Below are 23842 nucleotides of genomic sequence, written 5' to 3'. Positions count from 1 at the left end.
GCAGCTGCGGCGGGAGGGAGGTGGCCATTACCAAGCAAGGAGAGCTAGGGGCTGTGGCCAGCAGGCAGGCCCCAAGGAGTTTGAATTTCATGCAAGTTTTGAAGTATTTCTGCTTAAAAAAACCCTCAGCTGTCATGACGGTGAAAAATCAACATGCTGCTATCATGCTGGATTTGAGTTAAGTGTTGCAAACTCAACTGTGTGTAGTGAAGAAACTCCCTGATCTGATCATCCTACCTGGAAATGAAAGATTTCTAGGCAAAGAGCACTTGACCACACATTTGTATGACTTTGTTGATGCCTCTGTACAAGAAACAACCACGGGCCTGTTGGAGGAAAATATTCAAAATCATCTTGATATATTGAATAAGTCATCCAAAATCAACGAGATGAACCTCAGCAGAAATAAATGCAAAGATGTAAGTGGCTGGAAAAGCAGCAGGGCAAAAAAAGATCCTGAAGCTATGGTAAACTGTTAAGTACATACTAATTAACAATGTGTTGTGGTTTCTTAAAACGTAGGATGGAGAACTAGGAGTGGTACACTGGCAATGTGGGAGATATTTGACCCATATTATGCAGTAGTGAGGAAGCCTTCACCTGGAGGGACTACAGTCAGCCTAGAAGAGAAAGAAATAAAGACAGTTCAGAAAAGACTGTCCAGAGCTCTAGATGGGATTAGAAGGGATGATTTACAAGGACAGACTGAGGGATCTGAGAAAAAGCTGGGAATTTGCTTAATGAAGCAAAGAGAAAACTGAACAGCCTTCAAACATTGAAGAAACCAATGAAAAGGGCACAGTGTTTACCAAAGGATAGGAATAGATTGTCTTGATATGTAGTGAAAAAAGGTTAAACTCTACATTAGAAAAGTTTCCATTTGTGAAGGCGTTGAAATACTGGAAAAGGCTTTGTAGGCATATTGTTCTATATCTGTCACCGAGGGTTTTAGGAACATATTGGATAACCCTAACCATGAATGGTCTAGATGCATTTGATCCCACCTACATGTGAGACTGAAGTCTAAGATGCCTTCTAGCCCTCCATGTCTCTAATGCAGAGGCAGAGAGGCTCGGGACTTCTCAGGAGTGAGTGACTGGTGAAGATGGCGGGGGGGTGAAGGGGGGGGAAGGAGCAAAGTGCAGCCAGCGAGCAGTGCAGACACTGTTCTGCTGCTCAAGTTCGGGGGGGGGGGGGAGCGGAGCTGAGCTTGTCACTGCTGGAAGGATCTAGTCTCCCAAATACAAGCTGCCTTGCCTCTCCACATCACCTGTCTCTCAGTGGGTGCAGCGGTGGGTGCCTGGCTTTCCGAGGCTCCGAGGCAAAACTAAAAAGGTGTTTCAGGATATAGTTATTTTGCCCTCATCTCTCATAACAATCCGCTGCCCTAGACAGCCGGCTACGTTGCAGTTTGCCTGAGTCCTGACTGTAGTGGTTCTCTGGGCAATGGATGCTTCTGCTCTTCATCTGAGAGAAAACGTGTTTTCCCTTCTCCTCCTCATTTTACATCTGTCCGGGAAGGAACAGTTTGCACTGTGACACTGATTTATCTAGGCTAAAGTGCTGAGAAGCTGTTTGGACAAAGTATTCTAAGTGGAGCGGTCTTCCTTGTGTCACTGGAAAGTGCCTACTAGTTTAAATAGGCATCATAAGCCTTTCTGTGCTTTTCAGCTTTTTTCTTTTTTTTTTTTTTTTTTTTTTTTTTTGGTGCTGTAAGACTGTGTACAAAGTGGAAGAGCTGTGTCCTGGGTCTTGAGCCCGGGGGCAATGCTGTCAATGAAAGGACTCAGCTGACGTCTGTGGAGCTGAATCAAGCCCCATGTGCAACACTTGCTGAAAGCAACATCCTTTCAGGCTGAGGTGGTATTATTCGGTCTTAACAGACTAATAATTCACATTCTTTGCTACAGCCTGTAGTTTTTCTATACTGCAGGTATCAGTTTGCTACTTAGTCCTTGTTGACTGTGTTTTCTAAATGTCCTTATGCTTTATTTTTTGCTGGTTTTCTTGTAAAACTAATACTTGGTTCTCTAACCCCTGCTCACTAAGCTCAAAACATCCTGCCAACCATTTTGGTACAGTCCTTTTTTTGTGATTTCCTTGTTGAAGTGTTCTGGTTTATCCTGTTCTTCCTTTTGGATTTTGTTTTGTTTACATTAGTGATTTTCAACCTTTTCAGGTTTTGGGGGCCCAAAATTATTCTGGTGGGTATACAGGACCCTGCACACCAAATTTAAGTCCACCTGACAATAGGTTGGGTTTTTTAAAATATTTACTTACCTTTGCAGATCCTTTAAAGGTAGTTCATGGAGGACTCACATAAGGACCCTACTGTTTGAAAGCCTTTCTTCTGAATGCTGGCATTCATGTTAATCAGCATAACATCATTACTTTTCATTATATGCATTATTTTTTATTAGCTCCTGTGTTTAGTTTCTCTTAACATTCTCTATAAACTGATTTTCTTAAAACCTATTACCATTTCTATTGCACTAGGATCTTGAAATACCTTTTTAAATTTCATTTTCTTCTCAGTGCCTCCTTTTTATCTCTAGGCTGGTCATTCATTACAAATGTGTGACGTATATTCAGCACTGGAGAAAGATGAAGCTTTGGCTGTAGAACAGCCACTTGTTTATTTCCAAACCAGCACAGTTACCATACTGCCTTCCCTCAGTGCTTTTCCCCTCTTTTCACTTTCAGGAAATCAATCCCATTCCTACTAACAACGACAGATTGGTCCTTAAACCTTTTTTTTTTTTTTTTTTTTTTTTTTTTCCATTGGCCACTCTGGTGAGCCTGCCAAACACTACTAATTAGCAGATTTGGGCTCCGGTCTGCTGAGATACTCCATACAAACAGACTCAAAGTGATTTCTGTGTATGCTGTATGTGCAGGGATTCAGCTGTCTGCAATATATACTACAGGGTGGCTTTTATAGCCGCATTTCCACTAAGATGTAGAACCAATAGTTCATTTCATATAGGTCATTAAATGCTTCTTAAATGGTTTGAAATTTGGATAATATTCTCTGGAGCAAGATTTGAACTGCATCATTTTGTCTTGTCCTTGAATACCCAATTGTCTTAAAAAATGTGTAATCAGAACAGCATTTTTTTAGTACTGGAACTTACTATCCTTAGTTTAAGAGTCCACCAGTGCCAGGAATTCAAAGGGCAATTTCTGCCCATGAAATGCATGCAATCATAAGGAGGCCTGTTTTATGAGGGTATGTTGAATGTCACTAAGGAACTATAGACTAGTCTGAAATATTCATGTGAAAGGGGTGCAGCAGGGCAAAATGAAGGAGAAATAGCAACGCAGGGTGATATGCCAACCTTTAATAAAATTGGGGCATATTTTTTGAGTTGGGGAGGCAGAAAATGTAAGAGCATTGTAGCAGGACTTAAACCAACGTGAGGTGATGCTTATCTGGGCAGTGAAATTATTTAAAATGCCGATATGATTGGTTAGGGCTATCTGCACTGATAAGTAGGCTCCTAAAGGTACCAGATCTGTGACCCAGAGCAACACTTTGCTGACACCACTGTACAGTCACTTGAATCCATACATTGTTATAGGCACTCCCGAAAGCAAGAAGTCTCCATTAAAGGAGGTCCTGTTGCTTCAGCTAGGAGAACTTTTGGGTCATGCTGCAACACTTCCTTTTTAATGATGTCTCTTCCCTATAACTGAGATGCTATTTATAGGATCGTCCATCTTTACTCATCTCCACAGAGTCAGGAATGAGGCAAACCAGAGCTCCTTATATTGAGGAAAGGTGCTTGAATATTTTTCAGGTCCAGTGGTGGCCTTAGTAGTCCATTATAAATATAGATGGTGGAGTCTGGACGGTAGAGTGTAGGTGCCAGTTTTAACCGCTATGAAAAGATACAGATCGAAAAGGCAGAATTCATTTAATTAAATGTATATGTCTGAGTGTATACATCTGTGTCAGGTCCTCTGTAGTCAGTGGAGAGAAACTGACAACTCTGAGGCACGATTCATTTTGTTCTAAAGACGACTTCCAAAGCAGCAGAATTCTAAAACAAAGACAAGCATCACCAAAGGGGCCAGACTTGATGTTGCACATGTTTAGGAGACAAGATGGAGAATAAATGGATACTAGTGATAGCAAATCATGGGCATGCTGGGTGTTTTTTCAATTTGGAGTAGCTACAGGACCTCCAGTTTATGGAAACTCTCACCCAGAGCCACTGTGAACTTCTGCACAGTGCACAATGCCTGGACTTCACTCCTCCTTCCAATTTTAAAAGGAAAAATTCTCCCTAACTTTCTTGTGAGGTATTGCAGGAAAATGACACATTTTAACAAGCCAGATTTCCCCTCTGGGGTACAGATGTTCAGCCATGTGGTGAGGCTGCCCTTGGGTTGTGAGCGAGATCGTCAACTAAATGATGTTAGGTGGAGTTACAGCAAGCCTAGATTAGCTATAGACATCTGGTTGCTTCAGCCAGTTTCCACGCTGTCCTTGATGCAAACGCTCATTTTCAGCACTTAAGCTGTTTTCCAATCCATTCCTGAATGAATGTTCACAAAAGGCTTGCTTGCATAGTGCCCTGGGTGGAAAGCTGAGGAAGACAGCTAGACTAGAATTTGTAAAAGCTCTTGAGACAACATTTTGCTCCTGCTTTGGGGTTTGTTTTTGATTTGGTTTGGTTTTTTTTTCCTTCTGATTTGTGGAATCTTTCATCCTCTTTTAAGAAAAGGATGTTGAGGTTAGGTGTGCAGTTGGAATTACAGTTGGAATACTGTGTTTTCCCCCTCTGTTTTGACACTCAGTCATTGATGAGAGCCACTCACTCTCCTTGCCTATTAATATTCACACTTGTTTCTTTCCTATTAATATTCATGCTTGCTTCTACACTGGAATTTATTAAAAATGTGCATTTTTGGAAGCTGCTTTCAAGCTACAAAATTGACAGAACATCTATTATTTTGCTTGCTTCTTCCATTTATGTTCTCTAGGCAACAAGAAGAAGTGTTTATGCAGGCTAGATTACAATGTGTCAGTTATGTATGCACCCATGTATATTTATAAAATAGATAGGTTATATCCTGTATACATATATTGTGTAACTAGTCTTAGTGGTTCCATTTGCAGATCTCAAAGCACTTTGCTGAGGAGTCTAAACATTTTTACCTCTTTTTTAAACATGGGGAAGCTGAGGTAGGAAAGGGGATGTGGCTTGTTTAAAACCGCATTAACAACTCAGCAAGAAAGGGAATCTATGTCTTTGATTTCCAATACAGTGCTCCACCGGTGGGCAACGATATCCATCTTCTATACATAACTTCTTTTTTTTAAAAAAATAAACCTTCCTTTTCCTGGATATTCTAACGCAATTGTTAAAGACCTAATTTTGCTAGTGTTTTAGAAAGAAAGAGAGATGTTTGTAAAGCATGAAAACCTGACCCTGCTAGCACTTAGAGCAAAATTTGGTCAATATCAATAGGATCAGGTGGCTGTTTGCAGGCCACAGTTTGAAGAAACATTACATTTGGGTTTAAGACTCCTAGTACCAAACAAAAAAGGCTGTGATAAGGGAGATTATGACATTGATCCAGGATGAACTCACTCTTCCAATTCAAATATGTAAAATGCCCCTAATCCAGTGTGTTAACTTTTTATTGGCAGGCTTTGCATGCAATCAGTTACTGACTGTCTGCACCACTCGGGTTTTATGCTGGGCAAGTAGCATCTGTCTTTCTGCAGCCAGCATAAAGCCAGCATAAAACTGACATCAGGTCCTCCGGTTAATTTGACAGAGAAACAATGGTGTGACCGCATCTGATCTGAATCAGTTTTGTCCTGCTGTCTAATCAGTAGCGCGGAGAACTTGCGCTAACGGTGATGGAAGTCAGGCCTCGGTGAATGCCCCGGTCCCGCTGCTGTTTCACGTCCAGGTTTCCTTGCCCATTCCCACGTACATTCACCGGGCACAGGGAAGAGAGCGGGCACTTCTTCCTTCCCACTGTCCCGAAATGGCAGGGCAATACTTCAGGCTGTCCTCCTGCTCCCGCAGTTTACTGGGCTGCATCTCCCTTTCTATTTTTACCAGCCCCGCCGCTAACGTGGCCATGGCTGCGACACACTGAGAAAAACCAAGAGGCGCTAAAATCGCACCGGGGCCGGCCAGCCCCGCTCCGCTGCCAGGGGCGCAGCGCAGGGGGTGGCAGAAGCAGCCCCGCACCGGCAGCGCCGCGGCAGCGAGCACAAGATGACATCCCGGCGGGAGGCGCACCGGGCCGCCGCTGCGTCCACCGCTCCGGGTGCCTCTGCCCGTGTCCCCCGCGCTTTAATGCTGCTCTCCCTCTCCCCCGGCGGGGAATGCCAAACCTGAGGACGCTGTCATCTTAAAGAGCGCAGGGGAGGGCCCGTGTGGAAGGGAGGCGGAGGTGCCGGCTCCCTGGGAAGAGGCGGGCGCCAGCAGCAGCATCTCACCGGGAGCCGCCGCACCAAGGCGCGCTCCCGGTCGCCCCACTCGCCGCCCCGACCTCCAGCGCGCCGCCGTCTCCCCGGGCAGCGAGGGCCCGCCCGGCCCAGGCGCCCCCGCCGCCGGCAGCCGGAGCCGCCGCAGGGCCGGGGGAGGCGAGCGCGGCCTCGCCGCCTCCCGGGCGGCTGGGGGCGGGGGCGGGGGCGGGGGGGGGGTGGGGGCCGCGGCTGCGGCGGGGCGGCCCGCCTCCGCGCTCGGCGGCGGCTGCCGCAGGCGGCCCCGGCCCCCCAGGCCCAGGCCGGCGGCGGCAGGGCCGGTGCCGGTGCCGCCCCTCGGCCGCGCCCGCCCCCTGGCTGCCTCGGCGGCGCGGCGGCGCGGCAGTGCCGGCGGGGCTATGGCTGCGGAGGAGGTGCTGCAGGGCGCGGACCATTACAAGAGCGAGATCGAGCGGCTGACCCGGGAGCTCTCCGAGACGACCCACGAGAAGATCCAGGCGGCGGAATATGGGCTGGTGGTGCTGGAGGAGAAGCTCACCCTCAAGCAGCAGTACGATGAGCTGGAGGCGGAGTATGACGGCCTCAAGCAGGAGCTGGAGCAGCTGAAGGAGGTGAGCGAGCCCAGGCTTTTGTCTCTCCCCGCCGCCCCGCACCGCGCAGGGGCGCGCAGCCCCACCGGGTGCGGGGAGCTGCGGGGGTGCCCCACGCGTGTCCCTCCTCGGAGCCCCGGACCAGCCCCCTGCAGGTGGGCGAGCAAAGATGTCCGGACCCTGGAGTGGCTGCGGGGATTCGTGGGGTGGGGAGGAGGGGTTTCCCGGGGCCGGAGGATCAGCCGGGACCGTGGAGCTTAAGGACGGATTACACAAGAGTGCAACCCCCTGCCCTGGGAAATGTCCCTGGGGCCGGGGCCGCGCTCCAGCCCCCGCCGCCGGGAGCCACAACTTCTGGTAAGGGGGATTTGCGGCACGGGAGGGTGCCTCCAGTCGTACCTGCATCGTCCAAGGCTTTTTTAGGAAGAAGAAATTATCAGCTTGTAGGATGAGAGCTGAGCAAACCTAGTATATGAGGACACGGGATCTATGTAAACAGTTGTCTGCAGTGCGTGAGGAGAGAGACAATTCCTTTGGAAGTTATTTATATACCTGCTCTATTCTACCAGCCAGGGGAATCGCTGCCATTAGGGAGGGATGAAGTAGCCATACAGTAGTCTTGAGGTCACCCCCCATCAATGGAAATTAAACTTCTGCGTCATGCTGAAAGGGTGAAATATTTGATTGGAGAGGTGTTTTTGGTTGATCTCTCAAATGTGTTTTTGTAACACTTAAAGTATGAAGCAGGGGAATGCTACACCTTACCTTTCAGCTTTGCTAAACATGACTCTGAAATACCGTCACGCTTCCTATGTTCATCATTAAGGGAAATAACTTGAGATTGATACAGTGCTCATCCACGGGAGCTACAGAAGGGGTGTGTGTACACACGTATGCAGCATTCATATCGCTACATTTTATGGTATGTTTATACTATCTTAGAATTACATATTTTGTAAAGAAGAGAGAAAGTATCAGATATTCTCCCAAATTTAAAAGGTATTTTTTTTTGTTCTACAAAAATATATTGCTATATATAACATGCAGAAAGTCTGTTCAGTTAGAAATCATGAACATATGCCATATTGAGGGAAGCCACTTAATAAACTTAGATTATGTATGAATATATTCTTTAGAATACTAACTGATGCACTTTTAGAAGTATTTTTAATAAAATAAAGGTTTCATTTTACTTGCAGGTAAATGAGTTATGCTACAGACTTGGTTCAGTGTCCAGAAGAGTTGAAAAAATTATATTTTCAGTAAGAAGAATAAAGCTGTTTTTCAGAAAAACCTATTGATTTCCTTAAACTTGATCTCTGCCTCCCCGTCCCCCCTGAGCCTATGCGGTAGGCTCAGGACTTTGAAACCAGTAATCACAGGTTGAGGGGCAGATGTACAGAACTGGCACGAAGGCAGGGCGATTTGCAATGACCTGGCAGTAATAGAGGAACAGAATTAAGGGGGAAAAGTGCAATGCAATTTCGGGGGGGGGAGCAAAAAAAAAAACCAAACAAAAAAGCTAAGCAGAGCTGCAGCTAGCTGTTATCACATCATAATGATGCACAAAAGAAGACTGATCAGAAACCAGGCTGACACATGGGTGGACATGGCCACAGATAGAAGGGATGGTACAAGGAACGGAGTTGAAATTGTTAAACTAGAGGGATTAGTCAACCCAATTAACTGAAATCAAAGATAGACACAAATTCTCTTCCAGTTTACCTCCCCTTGAAGTCAATGGGATTGCATGCTCTGCAGCCCAGAATGTCTCCCATGGGGACGTGTCTTCATGCCGTGCCAACCACAGCATGGACACTGAGGATATCCACGGAGGGAGGAAGAGGAGAAATCCTGTAGTTTGCCTGATGCCAAGCAAGAGTGGAGCCTCTCCAGTTTCCAGTTCAGGCCTCGGGTGCTCAATTCCAGAGCTCTCCATAGCAGCAGGTAGGGCATTTCCATCCCCCACCTTGGCTGCAAGAGATTTTTTTCTTGCTTTTAACCTTTATAGGAGAAACCACACTGATTCCTGCTGTATATGCAGTTCTGCAAAGGAGAATTTGCTCATATCCCTTCCCATCACTGTAATCTGTTTTCTAGCTTCTCTGTTACCACCTCCATTATGACTGTTCCCTGAGCACAGATCAGACTTGTAACTGTGAGACATAAGCAAATGGCGCCTCTGACGACACTGTTGAGTCAGAATTCAAGTGGTTTGGGCAAACTGTCTTGTGGAGACTTGGAGGAGTAGATTTTGGGGCTGTAGGGTTCTGTCTGAAAGCTCTCAAGGTGGCAGAAGAAGTCTGAAGACAGCTTTTTTATTAAGTCTCCATCCAAAAATGCATGGAGGAAAGTCTGTGTGTGTCATCTCCAGCAGGCTCTGCAGAGGATGTCCTGGACGACGGCCTGGGTGTGGTCTGCATGGCGGGACATCAAAACACCGTGACTGACTAACGGGAGCTAGGAAGACTCCCAATATGTCAGCAGGGATCTCTGCTTCTGCTGTTACCTCGCTACATCTGCAGCTTCTCTGAAATCATTGTGAGGTATAGAGATTAGGCATCAGGTTTGCGCTGAAACAAATAGTTTATCCATCCATAAGCAATAGTACCTGCAAGAGTGTGGGTGGGATCCTGCCTAGGACCATTACCTCTCCTTCGGCGGACCTTCTCTGAACAGATTCAGTTACTGGAGTTGAATTTTATGGAGGCAAGTCTTCATTTTTTAACTGTTTCATTATTAAGTTCTCGTGTTCTGCTGTTAGGAGCTCATTGTATTTATTGCTTAGCAAACAGAACTGCCTGTTTTTACTCAGTCATGGCTTAGCTGTCTAGGATCTGAAGTCTTCTCCCATCCTCCTTGGCAATTCAAAACTCCCATGAACTTCACTGGTGCCTTTTCCATATAGATTGCAATACAGAGCCTCAGCTATACAATAATTTCCATTGTTGGAGAGTGAGATGCAAAAGTAAGGCCATTATAGGATGTTGAAGTAAAAGCAAATTGCAATACATTACGTTAAATATTAATACTTTTATACAGGATATATGCTAATCCACCATGCAATATGAATTGGTTTAGCAACCTCTTATGTTTCTTGTGCTGTATTCAGAGGTCTCTGCTTTAGCCTAAGACTTTGATGTTTTGGGCCATGAGATTGATTTACATTACAAAAACTTTGAAGTTTTAATCAGTGACCTAATAAAGAGTTCTTCTTCCGAGATAGCGCAGTTATTACTACGTAAGCTGTCCAGGAAAGGCTCAAGACATCTATCAGCTACTGACCTTATGTTTTTAAAAGTTAACTGAATGGCAGGAATGTGAAAAGGTATTTACTCTGTTGTGTTGACTTTAAAAGCTTTCAGTGTTAAGAGATGGAGTACTTGTGATCCTGATGCTACACAAGTTTGTAGTGTTAAACAAAACATTATTATTTTTAAAGCTTTATTAATTTTCATAGTTTTTTTTTCTCTTCAGTCTGTAAATGGTGTTTCTGTGCCTCACTCAATTACATCTCAAACTAGTGGAATTTTGTGGTAAAAACACTATAGTTTTAAGACCCCTGTTCAGAAAGTTACTTGAGCAGATGTGCCTTTTAACTTGCAGTCCGTAAGAATGCAGAGAGTAAGACTCATTGCTATTAGTCATAGGATTGAAGGCAGCCTGTTTTCATTTTCTTGCTGAGAGGTGGGAGTTTAATGACCAGCATATTTTATGGAAAGCATTGTTCCAGTGGTTTTAGTATTTATGGTCTTACATGTTCATATTGCATTTGCTGTAAGGATAGTGTTTGTTGTTAGTTTTGGTTCTTTTAATGAAGTGTAAAATGGCTTCATATTGATCTTCTTGCCCAAGCTACTGGCTGTAGCTGTCCCTGCTTGAGCAGAGAGCTGGATGAGGTGATCCCGAGAGGTTCCTTCCAACCTCAACCCTTTTTTGATTCTGTGCCTGTAATATTTTTAAAGGGGAGAAATATCGGTCACCCCCAGTTGTGGTAAAATGGGGATGGAATGCAGCTTTGATGTCCAACTCTGCCAGACATTTAGGTTTGGGAAATCCTAAGCAGAGATTTCTCTTTGGGAATCAAATCATGAACATAGCTGCTCCTAGATCCTCAAGTCCCTCTCCTTGACTCCCTCTCTGACTCACTAATTTAGGCAATATCTCACTTGGCTTCTTGGCTTTTATGTGTTTCGTTCTATGGAGACAAGCTCTTCCCCTAGATTACACAGAGAGCTGGCTATCTGGTTTCCAGTTTGAAGATGCAGTTTGGTCTTTGCATTACTTTAAACCCAATTATCCTTGGTAAGTTATTTGAAACCAGGCGATTGGTGAGCAGCCGTATCCTTGGCAGGTCAAAAATTCTTGTTTTCTTTACTTCACGGAGATGTTTTGTCAATGATTATGAAGTGCTTAGTCAGTTTAGTAATGGAGCTTCCACAAACAATTCTTGGTCTGTGACTGAAAAGGATTTTTGAGGAATAGAGTTGAAGCTCTCTGGCAGCTTCTTTTCTGTTCTGTTCTTCCCTGCACTGCTTTAACGCAGGTGACTCCAGCTCCATCTCCCCTCTCTTCTGACACAGTGCTGCCCCTCCAACTCCTCCACTGTTCTCCAAAGCCCCTCTCACACCTGCTGCTGGAGTCACCTCTCTGCCTCTTCCATCGTTGAAGTGTACAGTTTCTGGGACTTCTCTGGATCCAAAAAAGGCAGAAGAGGGGGAGACTCCCTATCCCAAATACAGCCCTGTTAAACAGGGATTGCTCTACACAGCTGTCTGTATCACAGGATGCTTAGAAAAGTGTGAAGCGGCTCATAAATGCCAATGAGATGTTCTGAATTCTCCCCAAAGATGAATGTGTCCCAAATACATAACTAGAAAGCTGTGAACTGATGCCATCTCAGTATATCTTTACACCTCCTTCCCGTGACAGCATCTGTGGGCCTGTGCCGGATGAGGCTGAACATTTTCAGCATCTCATCCTGATCTCAACACTTTGTCCTTGGTGTCTGTTCACGTTGTGTCACTCAGAAAGGCCATGCTGCCTAGCACCCAGCTCAGAGATGAGCACAGGGCAAGGGTGAGTGAGCCGGAGGGACTGCACTCAGACGCTCTCTGCAGCGCTCTCTCCTCCAGAGCCCAGCCAAGGCTACCTCTGTCTCCGAGGCGTATGCTGCTAATGGAAGAGTTTTCACCCAGTTCCCTTTCACAGCTGGCTTGGTTAGGAGAAGAGAGCAGAGCAGTACGGGAAACTGTTAGATGCAGAAAGGAGCACGTGGAAGGCAATATTAGAACTTCAGTGATCAAGCTGTTATTCGGGGGCTTGCACAGCAGCTGGATCCAGAACAGCCCTAAGTGGCATTCATCGCTCTGCACTTTCCTCATAAGCATAGGTCTGCAGCAAAAAGAGTCTGAAGATGCTCTGAGCAGTTCATTTTGGGAGGTATGCTTACAAGGAATGCCATAACAAGGTCAAGCAGCAGCTTGCAAAACTTTCATTCAGCTATTACAGGCTGGGGACTGACTGGCTGGGGAGCAGGTCTGTGGAAAAGGATTTGGGGATCCTCGAGGACAGTGAGCTGAATGTGGGCCAGCAGTGTGCCCTGATGTTGAAAAGGCTAGTGGCATTGTGGACTGTCACTAGCAGAAGCATAGCCGGTAGGTTGAGAGAATTGATTATCACTTTCAAATCGGCACTTGTTAGACCCCATCTAGAAAACGGCATCCAGTTCTGGGCTCGCCTAATACAAGAAAGACATGGATAGACCAGACCGAGTTTATCAGAGGACCACCAAGATAGTCGACAGCTGAAGCACTTGCCCTGTGAGGCTGAGGGAGCTGGGCTCATTCAGCCTGGAAAAGAGATGGCTGTGGTGGACCCAGCAGCAGCCTGCCCATACCTACAAGGTGGATATTGAGAAGACAGAGCCAGGCTCTTCACAGTGGCACATGGTGGGAGGACATGAGACAACTGGCATAAATTGAAACTAGAGAGGTTCAGACTGGATTTAAAGACGAATTGTTTCCCCATGAGGACGGGCAGTGCCACAGGTCACCGAGAGAGGTTGTGCATGTCCTTCCGTGGGGATTTTCAAGCCCCAGCTGGATACAGCCCTAAGGAACCTGGTCGGAGCTCAGAGCTGACCCTGCCGTGGACAGGAGGTTGGACTAGAGAAAAAGAAGGTAGACAGCAAGGGACCTTGAACAATGCAGGGGCTCTGAGGGTGCCTACTGTGCCCGGTTCAATTCCAGTAGCGGCTTGCTGGGAGTTACCCAATACATAACAGCATGCTGCCTGGAAACAGTGACCATTAGCGGAGCCACAGCCTCCCTTCATGCTTGAATTTCATTTTCTCTTGCTTGTCATTAAGCCTGCATTGACCTGGGGTTACTAAGGCTGTAGTCTAATGTGCTCTTCTCTCAGCCTGCATCTCCCTTTGTCATTCCTGCCCCTGTTCTGGCTCTCAGTTGCAACTGTTCACACTGTCACACCAGGGTAGAAAACTGACCTCAGTTAAAAATAACCGAGGAGGGGGTGTATGCTGTCTGTAACCCAGATTAGTTCCATGATCTGCTTCACAATACGTTCCCGTAAACCATTTTACCTGTATTGCCAAAAAGTCAGCACGAGGATAGGAATGAATGCTGAGGGAAGAGGGGGATGGGATGAACTGCTTAAACAGGTACTGATGTTAAAAGAGATGCTCATCAAATTACGGCAGGATTGCTTCCTCTAAGAGGAAATGAATCCTGCGCATTAGCCTATAGAAAACATAAGAAGCTGAAATCATCTTAGGGGAAATTAGGGCTATTGTTGGAGCTTTGGTAGCATGCAAAGAAAAATGTAGATGAACCTTTTTTTTTTTTTTTTTTTTTTTCCCTAGGGACCTGTGTTGCCAGTTGCTCTCAGTAATTGCACTGCATTCTTATGAGCCAGTACAGATAAACACATGATTTTAGACCTTCTACAATAGCCAACACTTAAACAATGATAGTCAACTTTAAACACCGGGAGCTCACAGACTCCTAAAATAAATCTAAATAGAGTTCAATTTGTTTTCTCCCATAGTTAAATTATTTTCTTACTTTTGCTGTTTAATCTGAGAAATCTAAGAAACCATTTTCTAATCTGAGGGATTATGATTGAATCAGTAATCTGGGTTGAATTCCTCAGAGATAACTGGAAGTTGCAACTGGATTTTATGTCATGGAAAAGTTAATTTTTCAGAGATTTTCTATAAAATATTGGATTAGTACCAAATCTAAAATGACTGATTGAAGTGTTAATGGGTGAGACAGACATTATTATTGTGAAGTACTTCCTATCTGAGGCTTGAGAATATAAAATTAGGGCTCACTGAAGAGATTTTAATCTAAAAGTCTGTGTCTGTTTGGAATTCGGCCTTTTGTAATGGATTAAAAAAATTAATTTGCTACCATCTTTTCATCTTCCTTTAGGTGACACATTTTTCCTTCCCTTCTGTATTGCATTGTGGATTTTCTTTCAGTCTGTATGCACAACAGTGGTCAGATTGAACACCTGGCTTTATTGAAAGTGCAACTAGGAGCAAAACAATGGCGTAAAAAATAAGATGTTGCATAAACCAGTGATTTGTGAACATTCATCATGATAAAATGAGGTGCATTCTCAAAGTCAGATATATAGAGTAAATTTGCACCTGGACAACTTTTATATACCTTATGCAATTAGCACTTGGAGGAAAATATGTGCAAGATCATATGTTTTTCTGGCTGTATTGAGGGCTTCTAGAAAAAAGAGCTTTCTTCTTGAACAACCTCCCAGTTTTTCAAATGAGCTCGTCGCGTTCAGCACCTCATTTTCTCTCACATTTTTGCATTGGTGTTTTGTTCAGTATATGGACAATGGGAATAAAATCTGATTCACTGCTTGTTTCTGCATCCCTCATGGCCCTGCTATCTTCTAGGGCTTTGCTGCACAGTTGCCTTTGCTATGGATTTCCCTTCCATATTTGTTTGATACCTGAGGGGGTAATGTTTAATTCAATGCAATTCTGTACCGTACTTTTTTTTTTTTCCCTTTGGGATGATTTTAATTTATAATGACAGAGACTAAAAAGCACGCATTCATTTCTGCTGAACTCTCTTATATTTGTGGCGTGACTTTCATCGCCCTCTTCTTTCCTCATTTCCTTGTGAACTCAACAACATTCTATGTCATGGGGGAGGAGAGAGGGTATATTCCTAACTTAGAGGAATCGATTTGGCATGTAGAGACGTGAATGAGCCCTTTGTCCCTTTACCCCCTTGCATCACCAATCAGATGATTATGAGGAGAAACCAGCATTTTTTCATACTGTAGTGCGAAAGCAGTCCATGAGTACAGACCAGCTACAGATGGAAGTAGTTAGGACTAGTCAGAAGGTGAAAAACGCATCTCAGCAAGGGCAGGTGCCTAAAGCTGAAGTAAGCAGGAAGAAATTAAGCTAGATTGCAGATTAGTGTTCTAATGGGAACTGCTTCCCTGCAGAGGGTAATATTAAAAAATAATTTTGGGCTTACAGTTATTTGTGTTTCTGAATTTCTTTCACTATCAAAGCTTAATTAACATAAAAGGAAAAAGCAGGCCACTGTCCTAAATATACAGTTTTGGGACAGACCTATGAAAACTATTAATACCAAAAGGCTTTCAGTAAGACCGAAATTGGTACGCTCCTGTTTTCTGCATCTCTCTTGTGGTTCCTCCCTCTCTGTCTGCAGCCCGTCATTTTCTGCCTCTCATTCTTGTACAGCATTCGTCTCCTGTCCGTGATGGTTTATGTGCTTTTTAATCTTCTTTTTTTCAGTCCTTACCCTACATCTTAATTAGTGTTGATTTGCTGCTCCATAAGACACAGAGCTGATTTTTTTTCTATTAAAGACCCATTTCGTCATTGTGTGAATATAAGAAATCTAGCCATTTGTGGCAGGCTAGGCCTTCTGTACCGTGCTCAGATATTGAAATGATATGAGGGAATCGTAGAAATACTTAGAAATGTTGTTTTAACATGGGCTGAATCTGAAACAGCAGAGGATTTGTCAGTTCTGCTTTGTAGCAGCCTCACCATTAAAATCATCTTGGAAAGATCACTTATAAGGCAGCTTTAAATTTGGCTTGGCTGCATGTACGCACAGGAAGAAGATACTTTTTCATAAGGTTTTGTAAAAATCAAACTTTTTTTTTTTTTTTTTTAAATTGTTTGATTTCTGGGATTGTTTATTTATTTAACCCCAGGCAGGAAAATTGACGTCCAGTGAAATTAGAAAATGCACTCGATCCTTGCGATCAGCGCTGGGAGTGGGGCCCCTTATTGCCACAGTCATGCCTCACCCTCTCCATCCCCCTCTCTCCCCTGAATCACGCCTGATTTGCCTCTGCGCCGTACAGCTCTGTTAAACCCAGCTATATAGTTTCCCAGTGCTAGCAGTAATATATAAAACACTGTGCTTAACCAAGAAGTATAACAGAAGACCTCAGTTACCTGAGTTAGTCACCTTGCACTTCAGTCAATCCCTTCTGGGGAGATTTCAACTGAGTTACATAAACTTCGTCTTTCTGTTCTTTTTCTGTGCTTATTTGTAATTCTGCGATCTCTCGGAGCTCACAGATGACACACAGCAGGAGCCGTGCCATGCATTCAGTACACGCTCTGGGAGGTTTACCTGCACCAAACAGCCTCTCCTTGGTTCCTCTAGTCATGCTGGATGGATTTAAATGTCCGTGTACTGAGAATGAACTGTGAAGTGCTCTTTGTCATCACTGACTAATGGTTACATCCATGGAGAGGAGCTGGAAGTTGTTAATAGTTGGAGTTTTAACTTCTGTTTTGGATACTTAGAGGAGGAAAACCAGCTCCTAGTAGTTGCAAAGCTCAGACAGGAAGATGGAAAAGGGTCAGCAAGCTTCTAAGACTAAAGATAGGAATTTGGGTCAGGCAAAGGGAACAGGTGGCTTGGTGAAATAATTCATTTATAAAAGTTTGGCTGTTGGCCAAACATGAACACAGCATGCTTTGGATTTAGTCTTGCTCAGGACTGGAGTCTTTTCTACTCACAACCACAAGGCAAGATGCAGGATGCCAAACTGCACTGAACCCTGGCCCCACATTTCCAGCAAGACAGAGCTCGCAACCTTTTTGGCGTTTGAGTTTTAAGAGAGTTAGAGCATTTGGTATGGGGGTACATGGGGAGTTCACAACTGGGTTAAACTGTGTAGACATAGCCTCTGGTTCTCAATTTGATGGCTAATGCAGGATACTTAACAACTGTTGCCCAACATCAGTTTTCTCTTGTTAAAAAATGTGTTCTCAATAGCTTGTGTTTTGTATAATTCATAGTTTTAATAAAGACAAGTTGGGATTTTTTTTAGGTGGGTGGGAAAAGTTTTTCTTTTACCCTGAATACCTCACAGAGTTTTTATTAAGCATGAAAAGGTTGCTGTTCTGGATAATTCCGGGTGTCTACACGGCAGTGGCAAACATGCAGAGTTTTTTCAAGTTTAGTTGAGGGGAAGATTTGCATTCATTCCTTCCTTTCTGTGATAACTCCCACCTAAAACAGGTTTCATTTAAGCATTTCATGTGAAGAATGCTATCTGTAACAATATATTCGGGATTGCACTTCAGGGTCATTTATGGCAGGTACAGCTTGAAGACCAACATTGAAGTCCTGGCTACATGGGTAAGTCAAAGGTAAAAAGGAGCAATGATTTAATTGTTGAGTCTGTGCTCACCTCCTGCTGGTAAACAGCACTGTCATCAAGATGTAAGTGATAAAATGTGTTATAAACTGAGAATTCAGATTTCTTTCCATCAAAGAAGGGAGAACTGGCATAGCTATAATTACTGGGTTTCAAACATGTGATCTTGTTCTTGCAGCTTAATGAATTGTCGTAACTCATCTGAGCTCCAGTAACTGATCGTGTGCGTGCACTTGGCTAGCCCCAAATATGTAAGGGCAAGGTAAAAAAAAAAAAAAAAAAACAAACCAAGAACCAAACACAAAACCCAGCAGAAACCTGAAGGAGAGTTTTCAGCGGACACGTGTCTTCTATCTGCAGTGAGCTAAAAATGTGCACTAGATCAATTACCAATCCATAAAATCTTAGTCATAAATCTGGCTCCTTGGCGACAAATTTTTAGTGAAATGTAAGGATATGGTAACAAGGACTCCTCTGTGAAATAAAGTGTAGGATATATAACTATATATAAGAGAAACAGTAGTTAGATGGAATATAATTGTCTATGCATACCAATATGGGAGATGGAGGCACGTGAAGTCTGTTAGGAGTGCAGTACTTTGGGCATTAGGTAATTCCATTTCTTGGGCATTAGGTAAGTTTTCTTTTTTTCTGCCAGTTAAGGGCTGACGGTTGCCATCTGACAATAACAAACCTTTCACTTAACATGCTGTAAGCTAGGCTGTGTAAAAATAGTAGCAAATCTGGAACAACACAGTTGAGTGATAACTTTTTTTCCCAATGTGCTGAATTTGAAGTTACAATGATGCTATATATTCTTAGATGCTTACTATTCATAAAATAAAATCAATTTTAAAGTTATAGAACTTGATTATCAAACTGGATACTTGGAAATTTGGACCCCAAAGTCTATATTTTAGTTGTCATGGGAAACATTGGGTTTGCTTTATTAAGCCAGCTGAGCAACCTTGTCTTGAAACCGATGTGACTTCTTTTTGCCCATATACTTTGAAATTACAGATCACACCTGTTTGGGTGACTATACGTAGATTTTGGGATACACATTTAGGCTCCTGGCTTTAAACTTTTTTGCTGTAACCTATTTAACACTGTTTCATGATTTGTGATTTCAAGTATTTTCTGTCGTCTTGCTTGTGGAGAAATGTTGATTCAAGAACAGAAAATGCAGTGATGCCTCGAGTATAGCTTTGGCACTTGGTATTTGAAAAGTACTTTAGTCACTGTTCCTTGGGCTGAGATTAGATACATTCAGAGTCATTCCTATATTTTATGGCTGTTGAATTTGCTTTTTGAGCAGAGGAGACTGATGAGAAGAAACTTAAACCTAAAATGAGCATATAAGCCTTGTTGGGGTATAAATAACCCTTTCCCTGGATATAACAGGAAGAGCTGCAGTTAAAGATCATGCTATGTAAACTTCTTAATCTGTGAAGATCCCTTATTTGCAGGATTCTTCTTGAAATGGGGCCCCTGGTTTCTTTACCAGTGAGAACTTGAGTTAGGCACCCACAGCTGAAGCTGCCGCTTTCTTGCTGTTACCCAAGGATCTGCACATTAACTATTCCACTCTGAAAAAGCGAGTTTGGAAAAGGGGAACCTGAATTCTGCCCCAAAACCCTGGGGCAGAGACTCCTCTCCTGCCAGGTTCCTCAGCTCAGCTGTTCCTTAGGAAAGCTGTCCGGTTGAAAGTGAGGGGATTCTATTTCAAGTCTTTTATCACTTAATTTTTTTTAGCAGAAAGTAACCTACCACTTGAGAAGGAGTCCAAAATCTGATAAGCAAGGTTTTTAGGAGCTTGCAGTCCAATGCTTTGTGCTGTCCGTGGAGAAAGGAGTTGCAGCTTTGCAAGTGACAGCGTTATGAATAGTCAAGCACTTACCGGAGCGCTGGCACTGGATGGATGCAGGGGAAAAGCCAGAGGCAGTGAGTCAGCATGACCTTGGCTGCTGCCAGAGGGATGGGTACTGCATCCAGCCTCAACAGTCGTTGACATTGGTTGGGGTCTCTAGTAGGAAGAGCCTTCAGTGAAATAAAATTCACTTGAGTAACCACTGCTGGTGTATGTCTGACAGGTATCATGTGTCTATAGTAGTAATGAAAACGTGCATCAGCATAAAATAGTCTGTAGTTATTAAAAAGTAATTTTGTTAGTAAACAGGTCTAGTTCTTTGTTACCTTGTGAAAGAACGGATGGCACTACGTTGAAGTGGAAGCGTTCTGAAAAATCAGAATACTGCTTGTTTCATGAGCTGCTGTTTTGCACTCTAGGTCTCAGCAGGGTGGGATAAATTGTTATTTGTTGCATGACAGTAGTACCTGGGGATTCTGCGATGCCTGGCACAATGAGTTTCAGGTGTATAAATAAATAAAAGGTTAGAGATTTTACACTGGAAATAGACAGCCTTGTCAGGGATTTGCTATTAAGGAATAATAAGGAGAATTTATAGGTGAGTAATGGAGGCCCAGAAGCTGTGGAGGGGTAGGTTTTTCAGCCATAATTTCATAGGAAATCTGTGGCTAAATCACAAAGAAAACAGATGTTTTTCTCAGATCTAGTCCCATAAGTTCTCTTCCAAAGATCCTTCCATTTTAAAAAGCCAGTCAACCAGAAAGCCAAACCAGTCAGTTGCCCTGTGCTCACTGACCAGTGTGTGCATTGGTAGTACCTCCCACTCGTGCCAGTGTGACCAGTAAGGCCATTTAGAAATGGTTTTGCTGGTAGTTTTGCTACCGTAACACAATCACAACTTAAGGAAAATTGAGGGTGAAAAACTGACGGAAACCTCTTTGGTTTCTTAATTCATTACTTGGCAGTGTTTCGGTGGCGAAGCCCTTGTCATTAGAGACCATCAGTAGCTCTGTACCTGCATCTCTGCCTCCTGTGGAGCTGCCCCCTTCACCTTACCTCCCGTTTGGGGTCCCTCTCCCAGGTACGTCGGCGATCCCAGAGAGAAGGTACCTGGGTTCCCAGAGGACATCGCTGTCTCCCACCCCCGGCTGCCCTTTCTGCTCTGCCCTCTCTGGAAGCTGACCGCTCCTGGCTGCCATCCCAGCATTTGTAACAGTCTTCCTACTCCTTCCCACTCATCCCTTTCCCAGCCATGACTCTTTGCTGTCACTGAGATTTTCACATCAGCATTTGCTAATCCCTACAGCTGGTTGAAATGCTTCATTTTTCTTTGGTCTCTCCCCACATCTAGTTGCTCATAGTGGGGGGGGAACATGGACGGACGGACGGACCAAATTCCACCCGCCTCTCCCTGCGAAGAATGCATCTCGCCTCTCCTCGCCTGCCGTCTCTGGGTAGTCTCACCCCACAAAGTGCCTCTTGTTCCAAACCCGCACGGGGAAAAGTTCAATGACACGCTTTACTGTATTGAGCTCCAGCATGTGGGATGCCCTTTATAATGAGAGTGTGCGGGAAATCCTAATTTAATTCTGCGAGGCGTGACTTTTGCAGTTCTTTGGAAGCTCGGGCCGGCTAAAATTTCACAGGGTGTGTTGAGAACTAAGCCAGACTTCTTGCAGAGCTGGCAATGGTTAATGTGGAGCTTGGACTGGGAGTTTGTAGAGAGCGAGCTCCGTGGGGCAAGGCCTGCCCTTCCCGCCTGTTTGTATTGAATGTAACGCAGTGAGCCTCTCTTCTTGGCTGGGACAATTAGGTTCTATGGCAATATGAGTAATTAATAATAATAATGGGGCCTCTTCTGTGGATGGGCTGTTAGAAATAATTTCCTTCTGCCAGTTGCTTCTCTAGAATGTGGTTTTGAACTTTGAGATCCTGAAAGAGATAATCGAAACACAAGCAGCTGTCACAAACCTTTAGCTTTGTTTGTGTAAGCAGCGGTGGAAGTTCCCAAAACTAAATAATCAGATAGATAGCTCACTGGTTTATGGATCTTTTGTTGCAGCATCGAGCTCTTATGCAATGGACCCTTGTTTTATTAAAGACACTTCTCACTAACAGTGGGTTTCAACTGTCGCTATTTTTAATAAGAGGAAAAGAAGCAAAATCATACAGAGCAAACCACTGATCCCCTGTTGCTCTACACCCGGTTCACTTACGGAGCACACAGAATTAGCTGTGCTGTGCACTGCCAATGTTCTGCCGTCAGGGTGATCCAGCTGCTGCAGCTGCAAGAGGTAGGTTCTTGTTTCTGGAAGTGGTTTATGAGGTGGTGATGACTCTGAATCCTGCCTTCACCCATGCGGCAGTTTGGGCCTTTGGCACATCACAGTCCTTCAACAGCCGTTCTTCATCCTCTTCGCAGGAGGGGTGACATCTGGCCCACAGGGTGCCATTTAGATGAGCCTATTGAGTGGTGGTAGTACAATGTGAGGAATGATGTAACATGGGACCTTCTGTCCATGGGGTTCATTGAGGTCTGAAGGCTCCTTCTGTCCATCTTCTTCCCCATACATAAGGAAAGTTGAACTGTAGAGGCCTTCAGAGACTCTTCCACAACCTCCTTTGTAGCCTTTGTCAGAACTCTGCCAAAAAGGGTATTAATGACTCTGAAATTTAAAGTTAGGTATCCAAAAGACACTATCCCTCCAAATATTTTCCTAATAATAAAAACCTTATTCCTTCAATGAATGGAAACCCAGCTTTTTCAGAAAGCTGTCAGCTGGTGACATGATGATGAAGAGGACTATGATGGAGAATGCCCATCGTAATTCAAGGTTTCAGTAAGCAATGCAAGAATGCAAGCAACCTCCATAGATTGTTACTAATGAAGAAGATAGTACTTTCAGAATCTTTTTTTCAATCGCTGTTCTATTTCTACTCTGATAACCACAGTAATTACACTTCTGTTTTGTGGGTTTAACCTGTCCATGACCAAAACCTCTTCTGGTGACCAGTTTGTATTATAGAATCACAGAATCTGGCTTGAGCCTGGAGGTAACTGCACATGGCATCCCATTCAAGCCAATATGCTTTGCTGATAATGGTACTATGCATTTCACTTACATATGGGAATTTAAGTTAAAACTGTGTTTTGAGCTCCCACTTTTTTTTCTTAAATCACAGAATGGCCTGGGTTGGAAGGGACCTCAAAGCCCATCTAGTTCCAACCTCCTTGCCATGGGCAGGGACACCCTCCACTAGCCCAGGTTGCCCAAAGCCTCATCCAACCTGGCCTTGAATGCTTCCAGGGATGGGGCATCCACAACTTTTCTGGGCAACCTGTTCCAGTGCCTCACCACCCTCACAGGGAAGAATTTCTTCCTTATAGCTAATGTAAATCTACCCTCCTTCAGCTTAAAGCCATTGCCCCTCATCCTATCACTCCATGCCCTTGTGAACAGTTCCTCTGCAGCTTTCCTGTAGGCCCCCTGTAGGTACTGGAAGGCTGCCATAAGGTCTCCCCGGAGCCTTCTCTTCTCCAGGCTGAACAGCCCCAACTCTCTCAGCCTGTCTTCATAGGAGAGGTGCTCCAGCCCTCTGATCATCTCCATGGCCCTCCTCTGGACTTGCTCCAATAGCTCCATGTCCTTCTTATGTTGGGGGCTCCAGAGCTGAACACAGTACTCCAGGTGGGGTCTCAGAGAGAGAGCAGTAAAGGAGGAGAATCACCTCCCTCGACCTGCTGGTCATGCAGCCCAGGACACGGTTGGCTTTCTGGGCTGCAAGCGCACACTGCCGGCTCATGTTGAGCTTCTCAACCTGATGTGTGTGTGTATCTATCTATCTATAAAAAGAGCATGCTGTTGCCTGCAGGCAAATGCTCTGGTACTAATACAGAATGATTTTTATCTGTTCTCATAAGGCATGCAGAGCCAGGTACAGCAAGTATTTTTTCATTATTTTTTTTTTAAATAAAAACTTTGGGATCTGTGACAGCACTGTGAATTATGATCTGAAGTGTCTGCTGCTGCACGTCTCCTGAAATCAACAGAATTATGCTAGAAAATAATTTGGACCTTCGTAGTGTTAAGTCACACAACTCTAATAGCAACTGTCTTGATGAGGTTCCCAGAACTAAAAATTGTTTTGATGGGAGGATGTGGCAGCTGACTGGAAGCACTGGTGACTCAGTGGGCAGTGCTCTGCCTTCCA

The 23842-nt window shown here is 44.3% G+C and overlaps 1 protein-coding gene across 11 annotated transcripts in view; it reads left to right on the top strand.

Moving 5' to 3' along the window:
• The first annotated feature begins 6417 nt into the window (after positions 1-6417).
• The window catches only part of BICD1 (BICD cargo adaptor 1), a 272459-nt gene continuing 255034 nt past the window's right edge, over positions 6418-23842 (top strand). For 4 of the 11 annotated variants that reach the window (XM_075755912.1, XM_075755902.1, XM_075755933.1 and 1 more), the window contains exon 1: positions 6421-7065. In XM_075755912.1, coding sequence (XP_075612027.1) covers positions 6853-7065 — 213 coding nt within the window. In that variant the 5' untranslated portion in view covers positions 6421-6852. Of the gene's footprint in view, positions 7066-7816; positions 7967-8243; positions 8525-23842 lie in introns of those variants that run through there. The other 7 variants (XM_075755896.1, XM_075755876.1, XM_075755887.1 and 4 more) reach the window with 4 other exon arrangements.

This window comes from Balearica regulorum, chromosome 1 (genome assembly GCF_011004875.1).
Source record: "Balearica regulorum gibbericeps isolate bBalReg1 chromosome 1, bBalReg1.pri, whole genome shotgun sequence".
NCBI lineage: Eukaryota > Metazoa > Chordata > Aves > Gruiformes > Gruidae > Balearica > Balearica regulorum.
This window is presented reverse-complemented; position numbering and strand designations above follow the sequence as displayed.